At 35.1% G+C, this 19795-nt stretch overlaps 1 protein-coding gene across 2 annotated transcripts in view; it reads right to left on the bottom strand.

Annotated features, from left to right (window-relative positions):
- Nucleotides 1–19795, bottom strand: part of NDFIP2 (Nedd4 family interacting protein 2) — a 64152-nt gene that overhangs the window by 5942 nt on the left and 38415 nt on the right. For both annotated transcript variants that reach the window (XM_030856924.3, XM_030856922.3), the window contains exons 3-6: nt 17907–18040; nt 14877–14970; nt 6820–6944; nt 1792–1858 (exon numbers count right to left, since the gene is read on the bottom strand). In XM_030856924.3, coding sequence (XP_030712784.1) covers nt 1792–1858; nt 6820–6944; nt 14877–14970; nt 17907–18040 — 420 coding nt within the window. The remainder of the gene's footprint in view (nt 1–1791; nt 1859–6819; nt 6945–14876; nt 14971–17906; nt 18041–19795) is intronic.

The raw sequence follows: 19795 nt of genomic DNA, 5'->3' as shown, positions 1-19795 counted from the left end.
ACATTTATTGACTCCAGTAAATTTTTAACTAGGTAATGGTGGGCGGGAGGGCAGGGACCAAAAGATATGTACGCATGCAACTTTCCTCACCAGGAGGAAGAGTCTGTCAATTTAAAATGTAAAGTCTCAACTGAAATTTGTAACCCAATTCTAAGACAATAATCGAAGCACTAAAATAAGAAGCATGGTTATAATAAATTAGAGAGGAAAGATAGAAGAGATATACAAATAATGACTTAAACAAGTGGTATAAGTTTCACCTAAATCTGATCCCATCTGCTTCCTATATCCTCTTTCCACTTGTGACCCCCACTCTGAATTCTCCCCTCATGCCCTTCCAGATGCTGTTCAAAGATAATGATATTGTGATCCAAACGTAAAAGTACTACTGAAAAATGTACACCAAAATTATTTGTGAAATCCTTTCTTTTGTCTATGAAGCTGCTGATTCTAAGACATATTTTGTTCTGCTCAGGCATTTTCCAAAATAAGCCAATTCACATCTAGAAACCGATCACTCAGCAGCTATTGTTTCTCAGCATTCTATGATGTGCTCAACACTCTTCTGAGTATTATGTGAGAGGAACATTCTGATCATGAATTAAGTTTTCACATTCCCCTAAATGCTAGATTATGGCTCTGATATGGAACTGGGGCTGCCCTCTGCATTCTACTCTGTCTCACAGTTGCCTTCCGAAGGCTCCTCAATCCGCTAATAATATTTATAAGCAAGTATCTCATTCAATATGCTTAAATACCTAAAAGACTTTATCAATTTTTTCACTTTTAAGGAAGAAACTCAATAATGAGCACAGAATCAGTCAGAAAACAATTACCAATACAAAAAACTGGCTAAACTTTTGTACAAGTCTGCCTCCCCAACAAAATCACAACATTAGAATAATTTCATTATAATTATTAGAGAAACAATCTAGGATTTTTAGTGACCTTAACCGACCACTAAGATTTTGTTTCCCCAAAGATCCAAAAGATGCAACAGCAGGACTAAATATAAACTCAAGGAGAACACTGCCACCTACTGAAATGCTATTTTCTGGTATAATTATGTTACTAGAGAAATGTGGGCTCTTAAACCTAAAAAGAAACAAAATGTATTCTTCATGTCGGTAAATAAATTTGAAATGTGGATTAAAGGTATCATGTGATTTTAAGATTAACTTAATTATCATATATGTAAAGAGGAAAACACAAGGGATTGTAAATCGGAAATCCATAAAATTCATCAATATTAATAAAAGACATGCCTTGTAAGAAGAAAACTCAACAGAAGTACTGTGATCATTAGGCATGAAGCCTTTCCTTATGCCTGACTGATTAATGATTAATGCAGGGTACACTTCCAAAGTGTAAAGAATGTTTCAATGATCCAAAAATAAAAGAATGGACAGAATATCCAACTATCCTCCTCTCAACACTTCCTACGATCATTAAAAGAAAATTATGCATGTATATTTTCCAAAATAAATGCTGAAGGTAACTATTTTTTAATCATTTTAGGATTTTCAACTTTTGTAGGATTGACTTATCATTCAACCACTGATTCTTTAAATTGACAGGCTCTGAATTTTAAATCAGAAATCCAGAATGCTACATAGAATTATCTGAATAGCCAAGATGATATAAGTGTTTGGATATGAGAATTTTACAACAGAAAACCTTTTTTCCACATAAATTATAAAACAGTATATTTACATCTCACATTTTTAGGAAACATCAAAGTTAAACTAAATGCAAATTAGTCATACTGAAATGCATTAAAAATAAACTTACCAAGTACAAGAAATATCCACCAAAGCCAATACTGTCCGTTGAAATATCCAGTAAAATAATCAGAAAACTGTGGAGTGAACATAAATATATTAACCGTATTTGTGTACCTAAATTTGAAAATCATAAGTCTTAGTTTCAGAATGATTTACCTCAAATAATCTTTAGCACTTAAAAAAGCACAAAAAGAAACACAGAAAAGAAAAAAATACTTAATGACATACACATATAATTATTTGAGAAAAAATAACAGCAAACACACTTATGCAAAATCTTTTAGAAACAAAAAATAGTTTCAAACTGCTTGTAAAGAAGAAAGATAAGTGCTATATATCTGAATCCAACATTTTCTCATTAAGGAGTTCACATGTCAGTTCTTTTTTCATAATCTCTCAAAGCCACAACTACCGTCCCAAACACACTACAGCAACCTGCTGCTTTAGATATTAACACCAAAAGCCACATTAGTTTAATCTTATCAGATGGGGATGTTCTGCTGACCTCTAAAAAGAAGAGCTTTTGACCTTCTATACACCCCCTACTGTTAATCACTGCCAAGAATACTAGGCACATAAAGACCCCCAACTCATTAGAGTCTTTTTATTTTCAAACTAGATGCTCCAGCATTCATTTCCCAACAGTGAGCTGAGAACAGCGAAATGAACCTTGAAGCGGCATTTCAACAGTTCCTATTAGTGGCCGTGGTAGACAGTTTATATTCTCTGTGAAGTGAGGATATGAACAGGCAGACGGAAGGCAGGGTTTGATGATATTGGACACAGGTATCTTTTCCTTGATTAGACTAGGGACATGATGATTTATTATCTTCGAAAAGTTTTCTTTTTAAATCAGTCTAATATTCCTGCTTATTTAATCTACTCTGTTTCCATTGGTCTCTGAACCGAATCTGATTTAACTAAAAATGAGTTTGTTAAATGCAGATTTGTCCTCAGATGTATCTATCTCCAACTTTATAGGTTATTATTTCCAACTATTCATTGGTAATTTCCATAAAAGCTTAAAAATCTTATAGGTGTGGTTATAACAAAAACGCTTACAAATTGTAATGTTACTAGTGAGGAAGTATATCCACTAAAGGTTATCTAAATCTGTTTTTAAAAGCTTTTAAATTATTCTCACAGGAAGTATTTACAATATATGAACCATGATCTAAGTTCTCAGCTTAGAGTTTTAGAAATTACAAAGATTAGAGATTTCAGAGTACCATCATAGATGCAAATCCCACATACTCCTACACCTTTAAAATATGTACAATAAAGGGAGAACTAGAAAATTGTGGGAATATAGCTTGTAAAGTAGGAAAGCACTACACTACTTTTTAATCAAATGATTAATAATTAGAAATAAAAGGTTTTCATACAGGTTTTAGAGATTATAAGAACAAAAGGAATAAAGAACCTAAGCAATACATTTTTAACTTTCTAATTTTTAAATATATTTAAAAATATATATTTCTAATATTTAAAATATATTTAATATATAATATTACCCGACAAGAGGCAACCAGAAAAGAACAATGTCATTCTTCACCAAAAATACAAACCTGCAGCTATTCTTTATTTATTCCCAAGTGAAGAATAGAATTACCTTCACTTTGAAGTCAAAGAGAAAAACTCACCATGTAAAAAGGATAAACTAATAAGCTTTTGGGCTCATTACTAAGTTGTCAAGTGTTTCAAAATACTAAAAGTCATAGGGCTGAGCCAAGCTGTGTTTTTGGTTTTTTTAAAATAACTAAATAACTCATGTTGACTGGTCAACCGCAGGCTGCAGAAATCAAATTTTGGAAAATAAATTAACCAACAATAAGAATTTATCTGATTTAAATTTGAAAAAAAAGAATTCATCTGATTTTATTTTATTAATATGACACCAGTATTTTATTGTTTACATCCTGTCTACTTTCTAAAAGACTTGTCAGTTTTTAATAAAATATATATGCCTTTTAAAACAAATAATAGAAACATCAAAAGCCTTAAAAATAATATCAGAATCTGGGCTAAAGATATTTACACTTAATATGAGGTTCGCAGCAGCTCAGAAACAAAAAGAAAAGCAGCAGTTAATTTATAAATTGCTTATTATCTAATAAAAGGAAACACAAGGCTTTCAGGAGAAAACCTTTCTCTCAGCATCGAACTACAAGGGAAACTTATTGCCTTAAGCATTATAATGAAAGTCAAAGTACAGTGTTACAGAGGCAGTAGAGAATTAGGAGAACAGGCACTGAACTGAAATCAAGCTAGATTCAAATCCACATACAAACTGTGGGACACTGAGCAAGTTATTAGACTTTTTATTCTTAGTTTCATCATCAATAAAATGGCTGGCTTGTCTCCAGCATCACTGATACAGACAGGGTTAAAGAATTTAGTGCCTGTAATGAATTATGCCTGGAACATAGTAAGTACTCACTGAATGGTGGCTACTGTTATTTTATAACAAAAGATTTTTTTTTTTTGGTACGCGGGCCTCTCACTGTTGTGGCCTCTCCCACTGCGGAGCACAGGCTCCAGACGCGCAGGCTCAGCGGCCATGGCTCATGAGCCCAGCCGCTCCGCGGCATGTGGGATCCTCCCGGACCGGGGCACGAACCCGGACCGGGGCACGAACCCGTGTCCCCTGCATTGGCAGGCGGACTCTCAACCACTGCGCCACCAGGGAAGTCCCATAACAAAAGATTTTTTTTAATCCTTCTCTTATATCAATTCTCAACATACACTACAGGTATAATATTAACCTTAACTCAGTAAAGGTATTTTAAAAGGAAACTCAACAGTCCCAGTGATTAAACTTGACGCTCTTATATACCTTACAAAACATTGAGAAACTCCAGTCTTTGAATTTAAGGTCCCCATCTTATCACACTGACTGGAATTGATTACTAGACAATCTAACCCCTTCTCAACCTGGGATTCTAAGAGAGAATTAGGCCCTGATATCCTAGAGGCAAAGGTTGCATATAATGCACTAATTTCTTTTTTATGAATGTAGAATGATACTAGCAATTCAATAACTTTAGGAGAATTGAGAAAATCAAATCATTTTCTGTGTTCTGTGACTTAGACAAGAAATCTCATTTGAATAATTGTAATTAATTTTATTACTAACATAACCAAGGTTGGACATTACCTAGTTCCAACTCTTTCGAGATTTTCTAGTAATAACTTCTGCAAAGGCAGGGGCTGTCTCTTTATCTCTGCATGCCCCATAATACCTACCAGATTTATGCTAATGGTGGGAACCCACTCTACATTTTTTAAATGAAATTGAAACAAGTAATTGCCAGGGGGGCAGTTCTTACAATGGCTCAGGTTTTAATCACCTTAGAAGAAGCCAGTCCACAGGTCCCACCAAGAATCAACTGTTTAATAACCAAATCCTATAATCTAGTCTGAACAGAGACAGGGTATGAGAAGATTACTGAAACCCTGGGAAGTAATAAAATAAGTTTAAAAATAATGAAGAAACACATAAAATTCAAAGTTTTAATATTTTTATAATGGGTAATTTTTAAAATCTATTTGACAATGTAGGTGCATAACTGAAGTGTGTGAAGCACTTAATAAAAGCCGACATATTAGTATATGATTCTACTGAAAATTTCAGGAGGACTTGACTCATTCAACTAGAAATCAATGTTTAAATATATATGATTTGTAGAAAGTATATATTTTATTAGTTGTATATAGCATTTAAATGTGTGGGTAACTTTTAAGAAGAGTTATTAATTAACAAAGCCACTTTCCTAGCCTTACCTAAAGAAATCAGGAGAAAAGCTTTGTAAAAAGGAGCCAAAAGGGGCCTTCAAGAGGCAAAGGAAAAGAGCTGGGGGAAGATTATGTGAACAATAATACTGCCTGTACAACGGGTACAAAAAATTATTCGGGGGCTAGAAAAGCTGTTGAGATAGGAGAAAGAAAAGGACTTCTTGTTATCTCCCTACACACTACCTCGTAAATGATACGAGATAGACAGAGGGTGATTTCCAGGAACAACAGGAAAATGAGAAGAAAGGCTTAGAAGGAATGTAAAGGAAAAAAAGATGAGTTCTCATAACCACCTCAAAGGCCTGTACTGTACTTTTTTAGCTCTTAATGTTACCAAAAAAGAAAAAATAAAAATAAAAAAGAAACAGTGAGAAGATATTTAAGTCCATGATAATTTCACTAACCAATGGAAATTTTTATGTTTTAAAACTGATTTTAGGCAGACCTACACTATATCACAATAGTGGCAGCCACGATTTACTGAGCACATATACTTGTGCAGCAACTGAGCAAGGTACTCTCAATATGTCATGTTCATGCCTCACAAAAATACTGAATGGCAGCTATTATCAGCTTACCATGAAGAAACTAATGCTCAGAACAATTTAAAAACTTAAAGTTAGAACACTGATATACAAAAAGATGAGATTCAAACTCAGATTTATCTGATTTCAAAGTCATTTCCACTTACTGAGGCTTCCCTGGTGGCGCAGTGGTTAAGAATCCGCCTGCCAATGCAGGGGACACGGGTTCGAGCCCTGGTCCGGGATGATCCCACATGCCGCAGAGCAACTAAGCCCGTGTGCCACAACTACTGAGCCTGCGCTCTAGAGCCAGCGAGCCACAACTACTGAGCCCACGCACCTAAAGCCCATGCTCCGCAACAAGAGAAGCCACCGCAAGGAGAAGCCCACTCACCGCAACAAAAAGTAGCCCCCGCTCACCACAACTAGAGAAAGCCCTCAGGCAGCAACAGAGACCCAACGCAGCCAAAAATAAATTAATTAATTAAAAACAAACAAACAAAAATTTCTTTCCACATACTAACAAGCTCTCATATAATACAGTCATAAAATGTCCACACCACAGAGATCACTATGATAGTTAAGGATAGAAGTTAAGAATAAGTCTCAAAATAATTGAGCTCATATACACAAAATGAACATTTGTGAACCACATAGGAAATTTTATGTATTTTAATTTTAGAGACAAAAGTGATAGAGGCTATCAAGACACTCACCCTGACAATAAGGATCCATTTGATCAATGAAAGGCCAAATCCACAGATGGCACCATACCTTCCAGCTATGGTATTGGTGATACAGAAGGATAAACAAAATCCAAGCCAGTTGAAAATAAATGCCACTGAAAGCAAGAGAAATAATTCTTTTAAAGACCACACTTTGGAAACAAATTAACAGAGACATAATATAAACATCAATAATACTTCATAACTCAATGGAAACAGCAGTTCTTTCTCTTAATTCTGTACTAATTAAGTCTTGTTTATAGACTATAGTTTACCTTTTGCAAATGTATTAGTTATTTACTATACATTAACAAGTGGGTAAGCTTGGTTTCTTGTCAGTTTGGTCAACAAGAATCAATACCTTACAGCTTATCACCAAAAGGTGAAACTGCATTTTTTTTTCTTTTATACATACATTTGTTATTGAAGCTGCATTTTTAAACCAGTTAAAAATTAGGTCACAATGTAGCTCCCATGTGATCCTACCCAAAAAGTCTAGTCTAAGCCATCATCAGCCAGCCAAATTAAAAAGCAATATTAAAGATGAGCCGAATAAATTATAAACTATTGTTCCCAGAGCAGATACTGTTCATTGCCTTCTCTTCTTACCTAACAAAACCTGTTGTTCCCCTTCCCAGGAACCCACCGACCTCTAGAGCCTGTATTTTTAGGAAAGGCTGGACCCCATACTTAGCCCCCAAAGGTGAGTCCTGTCTGGGAAAATCACAGAAGGCCCAAATCCCTTGCCAGTGAATTTTTTTTAATAGGACTTCTGAAAAAATTCTTAAAAACACAGCAAGGAGAGGGAAGATGGAATATAGGTAAAACAACAGTGGTTTTGAATTGATCATTGTTGAAGCTGGGAGATGGATACACAGATGTTTATTACACTCTTGTCTAGTTTGAGAATTTCTACAATGAAAGTTTTTTAAAAAGAATAGAAGAAAAGGCCCTTCTTCCACTGGGTATCACGTTTAACTGTAATGCCTGGAACTGCTGCAGGGAGCTTGCTATCAGCCTGAGGATTAAACCATCACTCCAAATAGTGGGGGGGTGAAGAAAACCGAAGTAAAGCAAAGCAGAGCCACAGCACTGATATGGTCTGTGCCTGAGGTCTGCTCATCCAGGGACTTCTTGTTTTGTGAGATAATCTCCTAACTATTTAAAACAGTTGAGTAAGGGTTTTCTATTTCTCATAGCAGAAACCATTCTGACATAGGTCCTTGAGATATAATCAGAGTACCTTATTTACATCCAAGACAGCAACATCATCAAAATAATAATAGTAATAATAATAAAACTAAAGATCAGTTTGAACCTAAATCTTGTTCAGTGCCCAGCCTCTTACCCTAAATATCTCCAACCAAGCCTCAGGGAGAATAAAGTAAATTACCTAGAGAAATTCTAGTTTTTCAGAATTCTAAAGACAAAGAGGAAACATTTTAGGATAAGTTTAAATGAAATGGCTATTTCTTCGAAGTAATGCCCCTACTCCTGTTAATTTCTTCCTTCCTAATACTTTCTAGCCGCAGCTTTTTTGATCATTTATGGGAAACTGTACTATATGGTGTGATAGTCAGAAAAATCAATTTTGAAATAAGAGACTCGTGTTTGAGTCACATCGTACTCACTCACTAGATATATGACCTTGGACTCACTGCTGACTTCTGTTGAGCCACAGTCCTCTGATCTTTAAGTACCTACTTCACAAGATTGATAAGAGGATTAAGTGAGAAAGTAAAGAGCTTAAGCATAGTACAGAAGCTGGCACACGGTGACGGCTAAAAAAATGCTAGCCATCATCACTACCCATACAAAATGATCTCTTCACATTACAGACTAGGTCCCATCTTTCCTGCAAAACAATTTCAAGAGACACTACTATAAATAAAGCTTGTTTACTCTCTACCGTACTGTACAACAGAGATAGGATATTTCCATCATTATAGAATAATCTATTGCACATAGCCACTCTGTATCAAACTGGCTAATATTTGTGTTAGGTTAGGGAAAGCACATAACAAAAAATAATTTTATATCTATTTAAACTAAAGAATTTATATTACCAAACAGCAGTAGAGATTCCCAACTGGTTGCTACCTATGTGTTAATGACAGGCTGAGATAAGTCTCTCCTCAGCCCTTAGGGCAGGCAGGTGAGGTCTGGGGCAGAGGACAGACTGCCACCAGTCCTGAGCACCTTACTCTTTTATCTCAGTGTGCTATAAACATTCTATCATTTTGCAAGCATGTCGTGTTTATGAAACATAGGAGGCACTGATGGAGAAAACCCAAAACAGCAAAACATTCCAAAAGTGTATTTTCACCTGAGTATGTGTATGTTTAGCTTTGGGGAAAAGATAATTTAAACACTGTCCAATTTCTTCAAAATCAGATTTACCGATATCTATTGTATGTATCATTGTAGCCAAAAGAGAAATAAGATTCAAAAGAACAAAAAAGTAGTTAATGAGCCACCATGTTTTCTTCATGCTCTCCGCCAGCAGTATGAATTCCTATAAATTGTGCTCATGTGATATAATTTGTTATAAACTGAACTCTGTCCCCTCAAAATTCATAGATTAAAGCCCTGACCTCCAGTGTGACTGTATTTAGAGATAGTGCCTTTAGGGAGGTGGCTAAAATTAAATAAGGTTATAAGGGTGAAGCCCTAATACAATAGGATTGGTGTCCTTATAGGAAGAGGAATAGACACGAGAAAGCTCTCTCTCTCTGCACACATGTAGAGAAGAGGTCATGTGAGGACACCACAAGAAGAGAGCCAACTGCAGGCCCAAAGAGAACCCTCACCAGAAACCAAATTTTCTGGCACCTTAATCTTGGACTTCTACCCTCCAGAACTGTGAGAAAATAAATTTTCATTGTTTAAGCCACCCAGACTGTGGTTTTTCGTTATGGCAGCCTGAATAGACAAATGCATAACTTAATCATCTTTAATTGGTTTAAGCACTAGGAAAACAGAGAAGTTGTGACTACTGAAGCATAAATAGATTCACTTTTTATGCCCCTTGGCCTACAAAATAGAAGTAAAGCTGAAGAGGTCTTTACAGTACAGAAAGAGCAAAGCATTCAATTCTGCATCCTCTAGGACATGTCTGTCTCAGTTGTCAAAAAAGAGAATTTAATAAATTGTACACTAAACCTTAAGTATGTAAAATCCATAAAAGAAATAATGTGTAGTAGAGGCAGGTGAACATATACATGCCTAAGAAAGAAGACAAGAACAGAAGGACAAGTTAAGACTGAGAACAGGTAGGCTCCACACAAAGTCACAAGCCAAGTAAGAAGCATAGCTGGGACTGGAGCATCCACGTCTTTTATGCCTATATCCAGTGATCTTTTCATTATATACACCTCCCACCTACCCAAAGAGGTTAGCAGAATAATCTAGAAGGCAATATTGTACACTGTAGTTTATCCACTAACTAGTAAGGCTACACTTTAAAATTTTCAATAGCCACAAGATACTTATAAATAATAAAGGGGAAAAGAGTAACTTCATAGTGAAGAAAGCTGGCGGACACTACCTTAACCTGACGAGAGTTAACATCACTAGTAATTAAGACATATCTAGATCATTGCTTCTGATTTGATGTACTGAAAAGAACACATCATTTCTGTGGTATTCTTGAGGGGGAAAAAAGAAAAAAAAAAGGAAAGAAATGCAAAACCTGAATCTAATCATGAGGAAACATGAGCTAAATCCAAACTGAAAGACATGCTGCAAAATAACTGACCAGTATTCTTCAGAAGAATCAAAGTTGTTATGAAACAAAGAAAGACTAAGAAACTGTTCCAGGTTGAGGCAGACTAAGGAAACACAGAAACTAATATAATGTGTAATCCTGAAATAGATCCTAGATCAAGAAAAGGACATCAGTGGGACAACTGGCAAAATGTGAATAAGGTCTACAAACTAGTTAGTAGTATTTTGTAATGTTAATTTCCTAATGTTGATCATTGGACTGAAGTTACATACGTTAACACTTGGAAAATGAAAGTTATATGGCAATTGTACTATTTTTGCAATTTTTTCCTAAATTTAAAATTATTTCGAAATGAAAAGTTTAAAAAGTTTTAAATTAAATTTTGATACTTGCTTTGAAAATAAACAAATGAGTATCATAAATGAATGAATACCAATATACTAACATTATGCACTTATTAAATTTTTTTATCACAGAAAAATCCTCATTATATATAAATGCACCAGGTTTCAAACACAGTAAGTTCCCAAAGAATAATCAGTTTCACTATACTTGATTCTGAACTGCCTAAAGGCAAATTCCTATCTTATCCTCATGCAATTCTCTTTGTTTAAACTATCAGCCATTGAGAAAAACATAAAGCTAAAAATTTATTAATTTTAAGACATTTCCACTAAATTATAAGCAATGAAATGACAAAATTATTTTTCTTATGAACAGAACAAATTCAATAAAATGTTCACAAATATTATGAGTTTCTTAAGGTGTAGTTATAATTCTTAGATGTCCCCCCTTTCTGGATTCACTTACAGTATGTGACCTCATCTAAAAACATAGCTTTACATGAACAGAATAAGTCATCAATGCATTGTTTTTCAGTGTGTAGTGCCCAGATAACCCCTCTAAGAACTGTCACTTTTATGACTCATCCATGGTAGGTACTTGAAAGAATTTACTGAATAAAGATGCTCAAGATCACTAATCGTTGGGGAAATGCAAATTAAATCACAAAGAGATACTACCACACAACTATTAGATTTCTAAATTTTTTTTTTCCTGTGGTACGCGGGCCTCTCACTGTTGTGGCCTCTGCCGTTGCAGAGCAAAGGCTCCGGACGCACAGGCTCAGCGGCCATGGCTCACGGGCCCAGCCGCTCCATGGCACGTACCCAGCCGCTCCGTGGCACATACCCGTGTCCCCTGCATCAGCAGGCGGACTCTCAACCACTGCGCCACCAGGGAAGCCCTAGATTTCTAAAATTTTTAAAACTGTTAATACTAAATGCTGACAAGGATCAGACCAATAGGAACTTTCATTCACTGCTGGTAGGAATGCAGAACAGAACTGTAAGACAGTTTGGCAATTTCTTACAAATCAGAATTCACGTTTCAAAACACCTTTCTAATTCTTTTTAAAGTTACGTACAAGTAACTTAATATCTTTTAAATTATGTTTCCCTCAAGTCTAAAATGGGAATAATGCCGGTGATTAATTATTACTATAGCATGCTGACGTGAAGATTCACACACAGTACAAAAGGCTAAACCTTAGAAAAGTTTTCTAAACAGAATCCATTACATTTTTAAGCATTAGAGTTCAAGGTCATTTCCACAGAACGTCAATTATCCAACGAACCAAACCTTAATTTTTGCTTTTAACTAACATATAACTGACTTCTATTCCATTCTTTTAGAGACAAAATCTCTTAAAAGTATGCTCAGATACAAGCACATAAGGCAAACATAAGGCATTTTTCAGTGACACTTCAAGGGATTAGGAGAAGCAAAACATTATCAGGGGATACACACATTTCGTTCTTTACATTTTCTGAACATGGACAAGCAATTATCTCACCAAATTTACGCGTAAACTTTTTTTTAGGGTTACATGTGGTAAGAGACTGAATTGTAGACATTGAAAACAGAGAAGGAAAGAATTAAACTGACAGAAGGTTTTAACTGAAATATTCTTATTGATAATCACTGCAGTTTTATTTGCACAACTTGTATAACCTGAAATGCTTAAATTATAAACCACGCTAAAGAAAATCTATTTCCAGACCTTAGAAATAGACAATAGAACAGAACATAGACAATAGCTACTGGATAGTTTAGAGTTTGGAAAATATAGCAAGTTGCAAGTTGTAGAACAGCCACTAGGTGGTAGTGACTACAAATAAATCTATGCTCATTAAAGCAAATAAACTGAAGTACTACTGGCCTACACCCTACCCAAAGAAATGTATCAGGAAATGAAGGTGAAAAATAATTTATAATCTTATTCTTATAATACTGGTGCAGTATTTGTAGAATAGGAAGCATAAAGATATAAACTGTAGAAACATAATTTAGTAAAAATGTAATAAAAGGCAGGTAATTTACATTAATATATTAAATGTAAATATTTATATTCATATTAATTAATGTAGCACCAGTGGCCAAAAATAAGGTCAACCGTATTTTTGTGCCTAGGTTACTGTGCATTTACAACACTGGTGTATCAGTGAAATGCTGTCAGATCTAAAAAATAAAGATTGATAAGAAGATAGCATGGTTAAGTGAAATATAGAAATGGAGAGATAATAACTAAGCTCTGAGTCAAATAATTAGATGGTGTCAAATAACATGTTTTTATTGCTAAGCAACAGGTATTTATACTAACTACAAATAACTACAATAAATTTAAATTCTTTCTTTTTCCAATAAAGATTTCTTAAAAGACATAACCATGAAAGGAATTAATGTTTATGCTACTCTTTTTGTAAAGAAAATATGTGGGAAGCCTGTTATTAATATAAAGGGTTACCAGGTTGAACTTAAACTAAGAAAAAAATTAAAGTTCACTAGACTAACAGTACAAAACAGAGTTATTTGTAGCCAAAGTGTTCATTTCCTTTTCATCATACTTAACATCATATCTAACTACAAATTGTAACTAAAACCACAAGACATAAATATTGCATATACAGGGAGCTTCCCTGGTGGCGCAGTGGTTGAGAGTCCGCCTGCCGATGCAGGGGACACGGGTTCGTGCCCCGGTCCGGGAAGATCCTGCATGCCGTGAAGCGGCTGGGCCCGTGGGCCATGGCCGCTGGGCCTGTGCGTCCGGAGCCTGTGCTCCGCAACGGGAGAGGCCACAACAGTGAGAAGCCCATGTACAACATAAAAAAAAAAAAAAAATTGCATATACATTAGCTGATTGCCAACCTGAATATAATTTAGTAAATCTGAAGAGAAAAATGTAACTGCCTGCCCATCCACACACACATTTCTGAGCGGTTCAACTACTATTCTTCAGTAGATGAAATGAAATAAGGAAAGGAAGCAAGAAACCATTTGAAAATGGAGGAAAAGGCAAGGGAATTTTCAGACTCAAAAGTAACTCAACTTAGGAAGTATGTATTTTCTATTTTGTCTATTTTTTTTGTCTGTTATTAAAGTTGAATGTGGTACTTTACATAGGTAAAATATTCCTCAGTTCTAGCGTCAAAATTAACTCTACAGCTGAAATAAATTAAATCAGCATTCTATCAAAGAAGGTATGAAAGCGTGGTCATTTAACCAGGTTGAGGGCAGAAATTAACCCTACCATAATCTAATAAATGTACTTAGTTGAATACTGGGTTTCCAAAAATTATTTTATCAATTTAAACAGTTTGAGTGTCATAATATTATGTACTGAGTGTACTATGTGCCATTCCTGAGATAGGAACTGAAATAATGAAGACTCTAATGAAGTCTTTCCACAAGTAGCTTAAGTCTACTTTATAAAGTCAAATGTTAATTTAAGAATGTTGCAAAAAGTTAAAATTTTACGGTTTCTGGTCTTCTAATTACTCGCCATTCTGCACAAATAAGACAGAACTTCATACTCCTGTGTCTCAAATCACATTGTTCCAGTTCCCCAGAATATCTCCTTTTCCAACCGTCCTCCTGTTTAAAGACACTCAAGTGGAAGTCCTCTGCTCCAAAAGCAGAATTTATCATTTCGTTATACATGCTCCTATAGCCCCAAATGGACATGCAGCATTTCACATACAAAATCATATTTAGCTTTAAATATGCTTATATATATATCTATACAGTCAGCATCTAGCATAATAACTGCAATACAAAGTTTCCTGATAAGCGTTTTAACAAATTCTAGGATTTGTATCATATGATCACAGCTAGTTAAATGTCAGGATCAATTTACATTTTAAACAAGGTAAGACACACACTGACAATATCTGCCTTCCCTCACTGTCTATGTTACTTTAAATACATACACAACCAATAAATGCAAACAAATAGTTTGGAAATAGTTTCAGTTTTCACTTACTGAAAAACGCCAGCATGAAAATCCCATCATTACCCACTCTGAGCTGGTCTGCGTCACTGAAGTCATCTCTTGTTGGACACTCTTCCTCTTGAATCTGTAAAACATAAACTATTAGAATAGCTCACTAAACTATTGATAATTACAACTTTATTATCTTAAGTATAAAGATAAAAATTTAAATAAAATCTAATGTCCTCAATGTATTGTATAGGCAAAATGAGATAATGAGTACAGTATCTGATACATAATAAGTACTCAAAAAACATTAGCAAGTATTAATTTTTCATGGGCACCCCTAAAAAGAGTAACTTTAAGAGTAAACACAAAAAAAGATAAAAATTGAATAACATCGAATTAATGAAAATGACATCACAAAAGATTGATGTGACACTGCTGCATCAGTGTCAAATGAAAAGAGGATTTTTCATAATCAGTGGTGAACTCTAAATTGGTACAAACTCTATGGTTGGCAATTTGGCAATATTTATCAAAAATTAAAACGTACACATCCTCCGACACAGTAATTCCAGCTCATGAAATATACTTATAAGAAATGATGTATTACAGATAATTCACTACAGCAATGTTAATAAGAGCAAAAACTTAGACACAATCTAAATGCCCATCAATAGTGGGCAACTGTCAGGAGATAATTCTCTGTGAGTCTTTCATGTTTCTACATGTCTCCCAGGTAGAGGCATTGGCTACGTTTTTTCTGTATTATCTTTTCAAGGATGTTTATATAGTAGATGGCTTTGGGAGGGAGAAATAGTATCTCTCTCCAGAGCAGAGATGTAGGCATGCTTATTGGCCATTAGAAAATATTGGGTTACCCTGAACTCAGAGTTCCACACTGCGAGCAGAGGCATCGCTTGGCCCTCTCTGAGTTGCCCTGCAGGACCTGAGGCTCAGGAAACGGCCATGAGAAAATGCTAATACCCTGGCTACTACTACTGCTGTGAATAATAAAGCTCCTGTCTCTGACCCAGCAGTCCTGTGTCTTCTGTAAGCATCCACAAAACTGTGACAAGCCAATCAGTTACCTTGCAAGTAGGCTAAAATCTCAGACCGTTTATAATTCTTGAGATCAATGAAATAAATTATTGTATTTATAAATTATTGTATATCAAAAAGCAATGTAAAGATTTAAAAATAAATTACAATCTCCAAAATATATTAAGTAAAAATCATTTATATAGTACAATACTTTTGTGTACAAAAATAATATACAAACACATTACTGTAGTTGCTTATAAATGTCGAGAAACTTCTCTGGAAGCACATACAAAGTCTGTTATCACTAATTGCCTCCAATATTCAACAAATATTGATAGAATACCCATTCTACATAAGACTTTGCTTCCTGGTACTTGGGATATATGAATGTATGTAAAACAAAGATGCTTGCCTTTCTGAAGCCTATATCCCAGTGAGGGGAGCTGGACAATAAATAAAGACATAATAAATAAGTTACTTATACAAAAGGTATATAAATGCTCTGCAAAAAATAAAAAGTAAGGAAAGGATGTTTAGGGAAAAAAATGTAAGGAAAGGATGTTTAGAATGTTTAGTAAGGGCTACAGTTTTCAATATGGTGGTCGCATAAGCCTCATTAAGGTGACACTGAGCAAAGAATTAAAGGAGAGGTAAGAGAGCCATGCAGATATCTCATAGAGGAGTGTTTTAGGCAGAGGGATAAGCCAGTGCCAAGTTCCTAAGAGGGAATCAGACCTGGCATGTTACAAAAATAGTAAGGAGGCTAACATGGTTGAAACCACAGTGAATAAGAGAGAAAACAGGAAGAAATAAAGCCAGAGTCCACTAAAGGACCCTGGATTTTACTGAGTGAACTGGGAGGTCTTACAGAGTTTTGATCAAATGATTGACATGACCTGATTTACAAACTCACTATCTCCATGTTACATATACATAACCTCAGTTGGGTGTTAATTTTCAATTTTGTGGCTCAGAGAAGCTCAGTGCCTTGCCCAAATCACATAATTAGTTAGGTCAAGGCAGGCTTAAATCCAGGATACCAATGCTCTTTCCATGCGATCATGGTAGTCTCACTACAGATATTGCTTTTCTGAAAGAAAAAGACTTTCAGGGACTTCCCTGGTGGCGCAGCGGTTAAGAATCCGCCTGCCAATGCAGGGGACACGGGTTCGAGCCCTGGTCCAGGAAGATCCCACATGCCGCAGAGCAACTAAGCCCGTGCGCCACAACTACTGAAGCCCCCCGCGCATCTAGAACCTGTGCTCCGCAGCAAGAGAAGCCATTGTAGTGAGAAGCCCGCGTACTCCAACGAAGAGCAGCCCCTGCTCGCTGCAACTAGAGAAAGCCTGCGCACAGCGATGAAGACCCAACGCAGGCAAAAATAAATAAATAATCATATTAAAAAAAAAAAAAAAGACTTTCAAAACCATATTGCTCATTATTTAGGCAAAAAGATCCCTTCAACTCTGCAATCATATATCTTTATGGTCTTATGGTCAATTTAATAACTGGCAATGATCAAATACATATTAATGAATTTTTATATCATTTCAAGTTAATTCAAGAAATAAACATTAAAGCACAGTAGAAGGCCAAAAAAACACTGTCAATATGATGGCAAGAATATAAAATTTCATACTCTTTTTGAAACAGCAGTCCAAGAGATTTTATCATAGGACATCACTTTTTTTTCTTTTTTTTAATTTATTTATTTCTATTTTTATTTTTGGCTGCATTGGGTCTTTGTTGCTGTGTGCGGGCTTTTCTCTAGTTGCAGAGAGCAGGGGCTACTCTTTGTTGTGGTGCGCAGGCTTCTCATTGCAGTGGCCAAAATTCCATTCGAAATCGAATGAGAAGGTCAAGGAATGCAGAAGGTAAATTTAAATAGGAGAGTGCCAAAAAATGGTGACACAAATAAGTAGTAGTAAATACTAAAAACACTACAAGCACAAAGAATTACTTTTGATATTACTGAATTTACATATCAATTAACACAAATAATATTCTCAGAAGGAAATGATAACATTGTCTTACTCTTTGAGATGTTTCTGCTGCTGCAGCTGCCATTGCAGCAGCTTTGGCCTTCTCAGCTTCATCATACGTAGGAAGAGAGGTAGCAACACTGTAAGGAGGTGGCACAGGATAAAACTCACTGTAAACTTCTGTATCTGAAGAAAAGGATTTTTAAAAAAGATAACCATTAAAACAAACTAATATTATGTTTATAGCCAGAACGTAATTTAATAAGTTACAGAACGCCACTAAAGACTATCACTATTTGTAGTCCTATGTTATAAGCTATATAACATATAAATTACTACTACAATGTATATATTATTTTAGTCCTATATTTATTATCAAGAGAAAGAACTGACAAATGTCATCTAACGGCTGATATACCAAACAAGAACATCAAGAATGAGACTCTGAAAATGTGGGCAACACAAAGGAGGTAAACTCACCTCACCATATATGAGCATCCTCTATGTTCCTACTGCTATGCTCAAAGACTTTATTTGCCCATAATCTCACAGACAAAAAGTAAAAATATCAGGAATAATGGTAACAAACACTGAAACAGCACTAGCCATTTACTATAACACTGCTAAATACATTAACCTTAGCAACTCTGAGGTTCAGTTAAGTGATTTGCCCAGTCTCACACAATCAAGAAGCGGCAGAAGCCAGGGATTTCCTGACTCCAAATACTTTATTATTTATTTATTCTCATATTTACTTGATAATATATAAGACGTTAATTTTTCTACACAGGTCAATTTTAACAACTCCTAAGAAAACTCAGTATTTCTCTTTGCTAAAAGATTGATGATTTTTAACTCTTTTTTTACTCTTGTCCCTTCTCCCATTTTCCCCCCATCTACCTAGTTCTTTAGGTTTTCTTTTTTAGAAGAATTTCTCCCTCCCCAATTTTTAAGCTATTTTTGAAATATGATCTCCAGAAGTATATTGCAGTATTAAATATAGACTGCTAATTTTTTTAAAAAACTGCATCATTTATTGCCAACTTTGGTATAAGTAAAATCATACACACAGGTCAATCAATTGATTAGACTTACGCTAGAATCACCGACATAAAAAACAGGCAGATTCTAAAAGTAGTGCACACCACAACGTTTGACATCACCTCTGTGGTTTCCTCCATCATAACTACAGCATTTTTACGTCTTCCACATTGTTTACAATTTTACCTATCTTTATCAGATTTTCTTGCATTTTCCACATGAAAAAACACTGCACTCCAGCAATATTTTTCCTGTTGTGTTTTAATATACATAGGGTTTTTTTTGGTACATAGGTTTTAAAATAAGTATTTTTAATGCTATCAATAAGAGCTAAGGATCTGAAGTTAGGCAATTTTCAATCTAATAACAGGAAGTGGTTAGTGGGAGCATAATACTGAATGTTATCCACCAAAAGTCACAAGAGTCATAAATTCTTAGAAAAGACTTATTATTAGGATGTAAAAACACCATATACCGTCAAGTAAATAGATTTCTTTAATTCTGAAGATGGGAGTAGAAGCAAAATTTAAGTAAAAACCATGATTATGAATTTAAACAATAACATTAAAACTATACATTTTTAAAACTGGAACAATGGCATATATATATATCCAAGGAGATGAGATCCTTACATTAAAAATAGATGTGTAAGTTTCTGAAAAATTTTAAGACCCAAGATAGAAAAAATATCTCCACCAATAACAGGTGAAAGTTGGGAAGGAGCACCTTTAATTTTCACTTGTTAATTTTCCTTACTTTTCTTCTACCCTTTGAGGCAGTGGTTGGTTCTCAACCACAGAATTTAAAGTCTGGGGAGCTCCAATCCCAGCTCCTCTTCTTAGAAGTTATGTGACCTCAAGCAAATCACTTAAGCACTGTGAAGTTCCACTTTCTCATCCA

This window comes from Globicephala melas, chromosome 18 (genome assembly GCF_963455315.2).
Source record: "Globicephala melas chromosome 18, mGloMel1.2, whole genome shotgun sequence".
Classification (NCBI taxonomy): domain Eukaryota; kingdom Metazoa; phylum Chordata; class Mammalia; order Artiodactyla; family Delphinidae; genus Globicephala; species Globicephala melas.
This window is presented reverse-complemented; position numbering and strand designations above follow the sequence as displayed.